This window comes from Embiotoca jacksoni, unplaced genomic scaffold, assembly GCF_022577435.1.
Source record: "Embiotoca jacksoni isolate LCO1_2020_lvr unplaced genomic scaffold, fEmbJac1.0.p SCAF_36, whole genome shotgun sequence".
Taxonomy (NCBI): Eukaryota; Metazoa; Chordata; class Actinopteri; family Embiotocidae; genus Embiotoca; species Embiotoca jacksoni.
This window is the reverse complement of record NW_027185388.1, coordinates 2613495-2626437: the sequence shown is the minus strand read 5'-3', so window position 1 is coordinate 2626437 and position 12943 is coordinate 2613495. Positions and strand designations below refer to the sequence as shown.

Genomic DNA, 12943 nt, shown 5'->3' with positions numbered 1-12943 from the left:
TGAGCGCTCTGTGATTAATGGCAGGTACTTAGCTGGGAGACACGGTCAATAAACGCAGTGGCCCAGGAACTTAATACCAGGCTGTACGCCAAAAGAGGGAGACAAGGTTTCTACAGGAGGTAACACGGCCCAGCAGATGGGGTTTAGTCAAAAACTTTTAGATTTGTCTTTTTTTGTGATTGCCTTACTGACGTGAGCTTGGATTTAATTTGAACAACCATGTCTGAGAGCTGCTGCACCGCCACTCTGAAAAGCCTCAAAGTGTGTGTGTGTGTGTGTGTGTGTGTGTGTGTGTGTGTGTGTGTGTGTGTGTGTGTGTGTGTGTGTGTGTGTGTGTGTGAGAGAGGAAAAGATGGAGAGAGGGAGGAAGGCAGATAGACGGTGAGGCTGTGGGAAATGTGCACGTGTTTCCCTCGTGGGAAAATGAAAAACATGAACAATTAACTGAAGACGGGACAACCTGGGTGTCTTACAGTCAAGACAGATTCAAGCACTTTACTAAAGGTGATAAAGCCCACCCAGACTTCAGGCTGTTTCCTCATTAATCATGCAAACCCTATTTGGTTCTCCATGTCTCTGCACTGCTTCCCATGCAGATGATTTAGTGCCTTTTTAAGCACAGGGCTTCTCGCTGCCATCAGAAAACAAGTGCACCATGCAATCCTGTAATCTTCTTATCAACACAATTACCACCATACAAACACGAAATAAAATGGCAGGGAAATCATAATGAACAATTATAAAGACATCATAGTTTCCAGGCTCTAAATCCTCCAGTGTGAATATCAGAGCATATATTGTGTATTATATGACCTATAGGAGATGTCTGATATTGATCATGTTTATGGTGTGTGTGTGTGTGTGTGTGTGTGTGTGTGTGTGTGTTGGCCAATGTGGTCCTCCGGAGCTGGCTGTTACAATACTGACCTCCAGTGTGCGCGCAGGAGGACAGAGCAGCGCGCTGTCCTTGGAGGACTTGTCCTCTGTCAGGTCGTATTGACAGCAGACCGACCCTCAACGAGCAGCTCGCGCTCACTCCCGCTGTTTTAATACCGAAAGAGACCTTTAGAAGTCAAATCAGGCGACAGGTTCTCTGTGATCGGCTGTCAGACAGTTTACACAGACAGTGCAGAGAAACTGGAGACACATTAAACAAGAGCTCCTCCAGCAGCAGCAGAGCGCGCTGATCTTATCGAGTATTCCCAAATATATTATCAGTTCAAGAAAATAGTTTGCTCGCTCGGTTGCTCGCTCTCCCATCTCTCCTCCGGGGCGGAGCGGGTCCCTGATAGTTCTTTCTAATTAAACAAAAAAAAAAGAAAGAAAAAAAAAGACACGTGGTCGCTACAAACCTCTCTCCGGACACAGCAGGGAGGCGGAGGTGGAGATGCGGGCGCAGTCGGGATGGGAGAGGACGCGGTGAGGATGGAGCCCGCTTCCTAACCGTGGAAATGTTTCCTGCACGCTTTTGGAATATGGACTTAAAAGACTTGAATATTACGAGCTCTTTTTCTTCCTCTCTTTGTTTTTGCTCTGGAGGGGAGACTTACATGCGGGATGTGGAACATTGCGGGTGGGGAGAGAAGAAAAATGCAATTTGATGTAGATTTCTGTCGTGAAATATGCGCACAAGTTTTAATTGGATATTTCTACAGATTATCTACGAACATTTTATTTTTTTAAACAGTCATACATTGACTTAAAAAAAATAAAATAAAATGGATTTCCTTAACATCTCCAGCTTGGAAGACGGGACAGAGGCAGAGAATATCTCCTCTAATTCCACCTCTGAGAGCCAGTACACCCTGCTCGCTGTCTGGGGACTCGCTGGACTTGTCAGCTTTCTGATCCTGTTTACAATCGTCGGGAACGTCTTGGTTGTCATCGCTGTGTTAACTAGCAGAGCCCTGAAACCCCCCCAGAACCTTTTCCTCGTGTCCTTGGCCAGTGCGGACATACTGGTGGCCACTCTGGTCATGCCCTTTTCTCTGGCAAATGAACTCATGGGCTACTGGTTTTTTGGTCAAATCTGGTGTGACATCTACTTGGCTCTGGATGTTTTATTCTGCACCTCTTCTATTGTTCATCTGTGCGCTATTAGTTTGGACAGGTACTGGTCGGTGACACAGGCAGTAGAGTACAACTTGAAGAGAACACCGAAACGGGTGAAACGCATGATCGTGGTGGTCTGGTTGATCTCCGCTGTCATTTCGTTCCCTCCACTGATTTCAATGGACCGGAGCATCAGTGACGCCAGTCCCCAGTGTATCCTCAACGATGAGACCTGGTACATCCTCTACTCCAGTATTGGATCCTTCTTTGCCCCCTGTGTGATTATGATCTTGGTGTATATTCGGATCTACCAAGTGGCAAAAACTAGGACGAGGACAATGTCGGAGAAGAAGAGAGATCTGGATTCGCCCCTGGAGAACGGGATGGACAAAGGTGAACCGAGCAAAGGCGGGTCTTTAAAGTCAAACAGGGACGGGAGCATGAAAGAGCAGGAACGTGAGAACGGGCACTGCCAAGAGCAGGGAGTCCAAACCCCGCTTCCCAACGAGCCAAAACATCCGCCAACCGACCACGATGACGACTTTGACGACAGCAGCTCGTCGGACGAGAAACCTAAAAAGGGCTGCGGTTCCTCGAAACGTCACCAAGACGATAGGAAGGACAAGAAGTCCAGCCGGAAGAGCAGCTCCGCCTCCAAATACTCCAGCAGGAAGTCGCGCGCCAGCTCCAAATCCATGGAGCTGTTCTCGTCCCGCCGCAAACGCCGGAGCACCGTCAATCGGAAGAAAGTGTCGGCCGCTCGGGAGAAGCGCTTCACCTTCGTCCTCGCCGTCGTCATGGGCGTGTTCGTCTTGTGCTGGTTCCCGTTCTTCTTCTCCTACAGCCTGTACGGGATCTGCCGCGAAGCGTGCAAGATCCCCGAGCTGCTGTTCAAGTTCTTTTTCTGGATCGGCTACTGCAACAGCTCTCTGAACCCGGTCATCTACACCATCTTCAACCAGGACTTCCGCAGAGCTTTCCAGAAGATCCTGTGCAAGTCGTGGAAACGCTCGTTTTGACGGGTGCCCGCACGGCGAGGTTCGTAACGGACATGTCACCCCCCCGCGGTGACGTTTCCGAGCTGCTCGACGAGGTGCCGGCCTGGAGGTGCTTTACTTTCAGGGATCGCATTTAGAAACGAAGGGATGCTTAACGGATCAAAGGATTGAACCGAGGTACAAAAGGAGGCTTAAAATCCAGGCGTGAGCTCTGTGGTGATATTCACAGAGGAGGCTTTCAGGCTGCGTGTGGACTCGAACCCCATCACCCCACCACCCACCCCCTCCTCCTCATCAAATTCCTCTCTCGTCATTTTAATATAAATTTAACGGACTCCACACAGCTGCTGCGATGCCCGCCTGCCACGGCGGCCGCGCTCGGATGAAATGTACACGAGAGATTTACAACGTGACCTCATTCACTGAACACGATGCGAAGACCTCGACAATCCACACACAACCGCTGTTTGTGACGTCAGATAGCAGTATCTCTCTTTTCTCTCTCTTACTGTTTATCTTTACCTTTCTATTGCGTCACACTCTCTACACGAGGACCAATGGGACGAAGGGGCTCCTTGCTTACTGTTTAAGTAGCAAAAAAAAAAAAAAAAAAAAAAAAAAAAACTGTTTCAGTAAGAAAAAAACAAGAAAAAAAACAACAACAACAAAAAAACTGTTTCAGTAAGAAAAAAAACAAGAAAAAAACAACAAGAAAAAAAGACTTCTAATGAAAAACAAAGTCATATTTCTGCTTCAGCGTTGTGTGTGAGGTTGGGAGCTGAAACTTTTACGGTGAACTCGGACTGGACGGCATGTACAGTAAAAGTGACATCACGGGCAATTTCCTTTTTCCAGGCATGTGTTTGAACCCTTAATCTCCCCTGAGGAAATGGATGGAACACAGATGTACTGCTGACGTGAGGCATTCGCTGTGTGTGTGTGTGTGTGTGTGTGTGTGTGTGTGTGTGTGTGCGTGTGTGTGCGTGTGTGTGTGTGTGTGTTTAAGAGAACGAGGAGACAAAGTGTGTCGCATGTGGATCTGTGTTGTGATAAAGCGAAGCGCAGCATTTGCCGCATCTTATCCCAACAGCTTGTTAGTCACTGTCTGTTTGTGTGTGTGTGTGTGTGTGTGTGTGTGTGTGTGTGTGTGTGTGTGTGTGTGTGTTTGTGCCTGCTTTCTTAAACTCCTTCTTTCTGTCAGGTTTCCGCCTGTCTGTTCATATGTTTTGTCTCCCGTGTCTTCTCTTCCTGACAGTCAAACACCTCACTGGTCTGTTTTCATGTCTGCTGCTCGCACACCAACACGTTATCATGCACACACACACACACACACACACACACACACACACACACACACACACATAGGTAATAAAAGTGATTTATACAGGCAAAATTTCCGTCTTTACATTTCAAGCATTAATAGCCAGAAGGGTTGCTATGTTTTCTTGTGTAAATAATTGAAGCGAGTGCAGTATTATTGTGGTGCCTCATAATCACACATGTATCGGTGTGAAGATGTTTTGTTTGAGTAATGAACAATGCTCTGAAAGAACAACATGTTACGCCGACTTCTGTCCTTTTTCTAAAAGAAGAAAATATGTTTACGTCTCTGCTTTGAGCACATTTCAAAAGATCAAATAAAGACATCACTTCAACTGTCGCCTGCAGACGGCCGTCTTCTTCATTACCGTTAGTCTGTTCTGAAGATGTTTGTCGTCATTACTGCTCTGTCACTGTTACTCATTTATTTGGCTGACGATGTCACTTATGACAAATGACTAATCTGTTTTTTTTTAAAGTGGGATCATTTTACTGTAGCCTGTTTGGTTGTTGAGACTCAAGTGAAAGTAATCCACTTAAAGAATGAGATAGAAATATAAATTATATCAAAAGCACTCATGCCTTTAAATATATTTGGAATATTTTCAGCACTGCAAAGTCAAATTCTAGGTTGTATGTTTACTGATTTGCAATAAATGGAAATGAGTAAAAACGAGTTTTGCCATTCAAGAACATGCTGTGCTTTCATAGTTGACTTATTTATTGAGCTATATTTTAGAATCTTTTTTTCGAAGTGGTAAACTCAAGCAACTTAATGATCATTTTTCCTAAACAAAACGCAGAATCTACATGAATGAGTCGGCATCTGAAATGTGATTTTGGAACATGTATTATTCGTGTGCTCATCAACAGGGTCGCTGGTGGGAGGTCAGCGCTGCATTCATGGACACCACAGCAGCAACAAGGGACATCTGAAAAGAGTGAGACCTGATGCTCGATTGAAGATCCTCCTGTACATGCAGCCACAGCGACAGCGAGGTAGCCAACCTTTGTTGCTATGGGAGCATCAGTGTCCTCAGTTATTCTGGACGAGACATCCAGACGTTGTGGCTGCTACGTATCACTGCAATCCTTCCACAAGGCTGCACATACGCTGCAAATGATGTTAAAGTAACAGTTATTTTAAACATAAAAATGACCATAATGAGCCATAATTACATGTCTACTGACCTTATTACCGTGACTTTAATGTAATATGCAGTATTGTAGTGCACATTGCATTCAAACAATTACATAAAATAGAAGATTTCCTTTTGAAGTTAATGTTAAGAAACGAAAGCATCGAATCATACTTAGTTCTTTATATTACAAAAAAAAGTACATTTTGGCTCAGTTGTTGATGAACAGAGAAGATCAAACCAACACGTTTATGATTTCTGCGAGTGGAGAAATCATCATCTTCAGTATTGTGTTGTGGAACCAGTTGTTTCTGAAATCAGAACAGAAACAGAGCAGCGAATGAAACATAAAAGATCAGTTTGAGAAAAGTGATCAGTAAAAAAAAAAAAGGAAAAATAATGAATGCAACGTTTTTATCATACATGTTACTTCCTCTTCTTTACTACAGTTACTGAGAGTAAATACAGTAAACTAGCTTTCAGGTTCTCATTAAACTGAGATAAAAATTTTGGAGTGACAAAGAGAAAGGACCTCTGCGAGTCCTCTGGAGTTTCTGCACTCGACTGCAGCTCCATTTAAAATGCTGGCGGTGAACCATAAATGGAAACATCTATTAATTACAAATAGAGAAACTTTGGCTTCCATCCTGAGCAGCTGTCACGTCATCCATCTTTATATGGAGTCAATACTCCGGACTTAGATCAATAACTAATGTGCAGACAGCAAGTGAATAACTCCTTCTGTCATGCTTGCTTCGATTGACAAAGCTATTGTGATGAAAAGATTTGAATTTTGATATAAAAATTACTGTTTGGGAGAAACAACATTGTGAAATAAAAGATATAAAAACTGCTTAAATTACATCAAGGGAATCTGATATAATCTCCGCTATAATAAAAATAAGCAGAATACAATATTCCATAATAATGAGCTGTTTGACTCATTCAATATTTTATGGTTAAATTATTGCATATATTTGCATTTTATCATATGACTAGAAACTTTACAATGTTTTATTTAACACGTTGGCTATCCGTATGCCCAAAAAAGCTCATTGCATGGAAACCTGTCAGCATTTTAGTTTCTCCCTCCTACCAAGTGGTAGTTAATGGAGAAAAAAACACAACAACAAAAAACAGACCAAGCATAAATACTAACAGTCCATCATGACTACCTTTAAAAAAAATAAATAAATCTATAAATAATGTGTAAATATCTACATGTAAGTCATAATTTCCAAATTAACTCACATTTAGATATTCTATTTAACATGTCAACAAGTTTTATTCACGTATTCTTGATTTTTTTTTTTCTTTCTTTGGGAAATCAGAAATGCTCTTTTTACCGCTGATGGCTGGAAGGCCGTGTCAGTGTGTGAGCAGCTAATTGTCTTTTCTAGCTGATTGTTTGCCGTCTCATTCAACAAGCTGAGATGCAGAACGAGATACGTGTCCGTAAGTGAGATAAGGAGGAGACGTTAACAGGAGAGCTAATGTGGGTTGTTGTTCAAAGCTTTTGCTGTCTGGCTCGGTGAGACCATCTGCTCTGCAGATACGACACTCACATTGCTGCTTTATCAAGGTTTGATTGGCTGTATCACAATAACATCTGCATTTACGCAGATGGATAACAGAAGCGTAATCTGTCGATAAAATACTGAACAAAGGACGTCATCGCGAAACCACCAAAATACATAACAAACTGCAGGTTTCAAATTTTTCCAAGAACAATACACGACAAGTGAAGTAGAAACAGTATGTTTTTCTTTAGGATATAAATAAACATCAATTTCATTTCAATTGAAATTTTCAGTTTAAATAAGATTCAGTTGAAAGTCCATTCAAGTAAACACATTAGGAAAATGATGGTAGTGTTAATGAAGGAGCTCATGATATCATATTAGAGCAGGAAACCCCTGAATTATGCCACCAGTAACTGAGTAAACCAGAATTACTGCCACGGAGTTGTTTTGCGTCTGCCGACCAGTCAAGTAGCACAAGTAGAAATAAAGCTGATTCTGACAGAAGAAAATACTTTTAATATGAATATTACTGCAAAAAAAAGCTACAAATATTAAAACGCGGGTGCTTTGGACACACGTTCAACCCGACAGCACAGTTTCAAGGTGGACACAGATTGGTGTCACCCATTCAGTGTCCAAGCAAATACAATCACAATCTCCCCGTTTTATTCCCGAGTGATTGATAATGGGCAGAAAAGGGTTTTTGTAGAACAATTTGATACCAAAGGAAACTTTGGAAACTTCCACTTTCTGAAATTGAGCTGTGGCCACAAATGTTTTGAGGTCAGAGTAACTTTTGACCTCCAAAATCTGATCACTTCCTCCTTGAGTCCGAGTGAATGTTTGTGCCATCAGCTTAAATGGATCATCTTCTGTCAGCAATTTTCCTTCAGGGTTGCTCGAATGGATCCTATGTTTTCATCTTTTCTGGTACTCTGCATCTTCCCCTGTCGCACCAATCGTCCCTCACCACGTCCATAAACCTTCCTCTTTTCTTCTTGCCTGGCAGCTCTAGTCGTCTCCATCTTTGTCACTTCCAATTTAAAATTGGAGCATCTTCACCTCTGCTGACTCCCGCTCCACTTTTCTGTCGGTGTCACCTCCTCCAAACCAAACAACAGCCTCTTGTAAATCTTCCTTCGTACCCTTGTTGGTACCTCTCAGTTGCAAATCACTCCTGATACTGTCCTCCATCTCCTCCACCTCCTCCACCCTGCCGCCACTCTTCCTGTCTGCCCGTCTGAGTATATACACTTATCTGACTTTGTCATTTCTACTTCTTTCTGACTGTTCTGCTGTCCTCCCTCTCTATTCCTGTCCTTCTTTCTCCAGCGCCCACCTCCACCTCTCCGGGCTCTCCTCAGTCTTCTATCTACAGATCACAACGCCATCGGGGAACATCGTCGCCCGCGGAGACTCGACCTCCTCCGTCAACCTGTCCATCACCGCTGCAAACGAGAAAGGGCTCGCAGCCGATCCTTGATGCGATCCCGACCCATCTCTCGCTCCTCCTGCCAAACTGTCCTCATTCGGACTCAAATGCACAACCAGAAAACTAAAAGTAATGGGAAGAATATTATTTTAATGATGCAAGTGCAGAACTTTTTAAGGGCCTTTCCCAAAAAAAACCGCTCCATTCAGACACGAGTCCAAAAGGACAAACCGAGGTACCGAAGGAAAAGGAAGAACCAGAGTCCAGAAGGGAAAAAAGGGTTAAAAAAAAGATCACTGAACACAGCTGGAAACAACCAGGGTGGGAAAGACAATCAGACACAGAGAGGACAGGAAGTGAAAGACAACAGAAGTGAAGTGGAGTTGTCCAAACAAAACAGGAAATGAACACAAAAGATGAGTAGAGTGGACAGGAAGAAACTAATGAGACCAAACTGAGCAACAAGGATGAACTGTGACTGTCGCTCTGACTTTCTCTGTACGTCTCCATCAACTGTCCTCAGAGCAAACATCACACCTGCAGTCCTCCATTTCTGTGGCTGATCGACCGTTACACTAGAATTAGTCATTTCTCCACTTCTCTAAGCGTCCGCTCACTTTCCAAGACAATCTAGTTAAGTGACAATCGTCATCTTCCTCGCTGCCCTCCCTTCATCCCTGCTAATCCCTCGGTACTTCCCGATTCATTATCCACACATCACCCAAACTTCTCCTCTCTTCTATTTAATTTTCATCGAACCCGACAAGTGCTCCTTCCACCTTCTCAACACAGTCTCTTCAGTTGTTGGCACATTTCCATCTCCATCCTTCACCGCACTAACCTCCCACCTCGGTCCTGCTAACTCGCCAATTTTCCCAGCTGCCTTTTCCCTTCCTGAGCCGCCAACCTCTCATACGACTCGCCACACACCCTTCCTGAGCATTCACAAACTCCGTCTCGGCCTCGTCTTCTTCTTCTTCCTACATACGCTTTTCTGTACTTCCTCATTCGACCACCCTCTTCGTCTTCCTTCCTCCATCCACATCAAACAAATGACCTTGCTGGTTATATCTCTCATCGCTCTCTGGGAACTCTTCTTCTTCTTTCAACTTCTTTTTTTTTTTTTTTACCATTACCTGTCTCAACTCCTCCTTGAACTCTGCACAATAGTCTTCCCTCTTCAACGTCCATCATTTCAACCCTCTGAGAGCTGCGGTCCTTTGAGAGATAGTTTGTTTTTTATCATTTGGTGCAGTTATTCTTGGTATTTGCAGACTTTGTGTAATTTCAGCCGTGGTTCGGGTAGAAAAATGTTCTTTTCGTAATGGGGTCATGACAGCTGGAGATCTTTATGACCAAAACACAGCAGTTACAACATACTTGAATCAAATTGTACATGTATAAATTTGTGAATGTGAGAATCTTTCGTAATCGAGACCAAAGAGAAAATAACTCCGCTTCATAAACACACTGAAAATACAGTATACCCACGAATGTAATCAGAATCAAAACAAAGATTCCTATCTATAAAACGTATGTTTTGTGTTATTTTTCTTCACATTTTCATTTATTTTCTTCAAAAATTGGCCCAACAAATGTATCACAAATCTTTTATTGTACATCCTGACTTTGATTTGCTTCCCCAAAGATGGACTCCTGCTGTCAGAGACTGTTTAGTAGAAGAATTTATGTTCTGCTCCTCTAGTGCATCATTTAGTTTATCCTCCAGGGAAACAACTGTTTTGTGTGCTGACCACGCTAGATTTGTTTTCTGTGTAGAATTCCTTCCACAAAAGCCTGATGGGTGGTTACAAAAAGACAGTTATACAATTAAATCCAACATCCCGGTTTTCAGTTTTGTTTATCACATAACTTCTCCACCTGCGTCCTTTGTGAAAAACGTGAATAAAAGCGGTTGCATATTTGTTAGAATACAGAAAATCTTTTTGAAATAAAGATGGTTTCTGTCTCCTGTTGTTACGGGCTTACAGCGCTGGGTGTGAGCATCAGCAGGGGTCTTCTCCCTCCACGGTTCCTGGAGTGTGGAAGTATAATGGTCCATTTTATGCCTGTTGGAAAACATAACTCACCAGAGACCCTAAAAATCCAATCAGAGGTCAGATTTGGGTGAGAGTTTACGAGGAAGCTGCATAATTTCCGCTGACCCGTACAAAAGGCGTGTGACACACCCACTTCTCTCCCCGCCTTCCCTTAAACTTATTTATTTATCCCCTGAAAGCCGACGGGCCTACAGCCTCTCTGACCGAGCAGAATGGATTCAGTCGTCGCCGCCTCCTCCTGCCTCAAAGTGTTTGCCGTGTCAGCGGTTCGCATCCTCACGCTGCTGGTGGCATCCATCTAAAGCAGATATGGAGATGAACTCGGCATCGTCTCGCCTCGTGTCTCAAACTTCTATTTTTAAGAGCTCTGTATTATCTATGATCATCTTAACTTAACTTTCACAGGAGACGAGTTCTTTTCCTTGGACTTGGAAAATGCTAAACAGGAAATCATAGTAATGGACTGAGCTTTAGCAGCATCACCCCATAAATCTTTAACGATGTCGTCTTCCTCTCTGGTAGGCAACAATGATGTCTTGAATTCAACCTGACCTCCCAAATCCTCCATGTCCTCCTGCCTCCCTCACACACGTCACAACTCATTTCAGCAGATCTGCATGAGGGCTCAGTGGGCGGTGAACGGCAAATCAAGACACACCAGATTGAGAATTTCACGTTCATACAATACAGTATGTTGCAGTGAGGTTTTAAAAAATAATTACTGGAGACATGATGCTACAGTTGTGGTTGTGGAGGGGATCGGCTTTTACTGGAATAGACAGTATTTTTTTGGTAGGTATTTTATTGGATAAATATTTTGGGGTTTTTGGGAGAATTTGAGTTAGATTCAAGAAATCTTCCCATGAAAAACTGATTACCAATCCCCCCTACCCCCATACCCCCCCCCTCCACACACACACCAACTCTCTCTGCCCACATCATTTTCTGTATTTTCTTTTTTAAATTGCCTTGTGCCCGTCCTCTGTGTATCATCACACATCCCATCCCGTCTCACCAGTTTCTCTCTGAACGCGGCGGTTCACCCTCCTCAAACATCCTGTTTCGATCTCCTCTACCTGTAAAATCCATTTTACTTCTCATTTCTTTCATAAAGAAATTTTGTTTTGCCTCAGCGTTTGACAAAATCTTGAGAAACAGTTACCATAGAAACACTATTTTGCAGAAGAAGGTACACAAAGACAATAAATAGAAGTACAAGTAATGACTGTTCACTAAATATAAGCCACTGTCACAGTAGGGGTTTGCTAAACCTTCAGTAGGTCCAGATATCGATGACATACATGGCGGTTGGACAGGCGCACCAGAACTTCATCGTCATGGAAACAATAAGAAATGCGTGGTTAACGTTGCGACCATAAATTGTATATAAAAATGGACGTAGCCTCCGTGTCTGAAAAATGATGCCAGTGCGGAAGTGCGTTAAAATGCAAAGGCCAATCTAAATCTAACAACAAAGATAACAATGAAAGGAATAAATACTAAATAAATAATAACTGCGGATTCAAAGGTCGGACAGTCTGATTGGTTAAAACAACAACAACAACAACAACAATGCTGCTTGAAAAAACACACACACACACACAGTTCAAATAACGTAATGCCAATAGCACGAGAGGTGTACAACATAACTGTGACAGTGAATACAAACGCTGACAACCACTCATCCGTCTCTTCTGTCGAGCAAACAATGGATTTGAAAGTCATGATTATAGAAGAGAGTTCAACTAACACCTTATAATTTGTCATGTTTCCCATCAGTGTGTTTCCTCGTGTTTCAACACCGGCGGTGCAACCGCTGCTAGGTAAATACCAAATGACAAACTGCTTGTGAATACACAACTATTTGATTAATACTTTAAATCAACAAAGGGGTTTGTTTCAGCGGCGAGAGGATCAGTCACAAGGACGACACGGAGCGCGGGAGAGTCGTTTGGTGAGGACAAATCAATTCTTTAATCAATCACGTCCTTTCTTCAGGATTATCCATATACCTTCCTTTTTTCTTTTTCTTTTCTCCTCCCAGCAAGAATGAAAAACGAGGAGCAGAGGACTCCATCTTTCGCGCACCATCTGCAATCAGTCTCACACTCACTCTCTCTCCGACTATCAATCCATCTCTTCTCTGTCTGACAGTAGCCATCCATTCTGTAAAGCAGCGTCAGCTCCACTCGCATCACGAAGCAGAGTACACACACACACACACACACACACACACACACACACACACACACACACAGTGAACACATTTCCAGTTGTTGGTTTAATTAAACTCTTTAATTCAAGGTAAAAAGAGAAGTTTGTGTTTTCTCAGGAGAACACCTTCTACTTTCTGCCAGCGCTGCCAGATGGTCAGCTCTGATTGTGTTCTTTAACATTCAGCCTTGAAGCCTGTTATACA

At 43.1% G+C, this 12943-nt stretch overlaps 1 protein-coding gene across 1 annotated transcript; it reads left to right on the top strand.

Annotated features, from left to right (window-relative positions):
* The first annotated feature begins 1038 nt into the window (after positions 1-1038).
* On the top strand, positions 1039-3335 carry adra2c (adrenoceptor alpha 2C). Its single transcript, XM_069165923.1, has one exon. It carries the CDS (start codon positions 1719-1721, stop codon positions 3069-3071), a length of 1353 nt encoding a protein of 450 aa, XP_069022024.1. The 5' UTR covers positions 1039-1718; the 3' UTR covers positions 3072-3335.
* The last annotated feature ends 9608 nt before the right edge of the window (positions 3336-12943 follow it).

Excerpts from the sequence above, each read along its gene's own strand:
- adra2c (XM_069165923.1), top strand. The coding sequence starts at position 1,719 with ATGGATTTCCTTAACATCTCCAGCTTGGAAGACGGGACAGAGGCAGAG.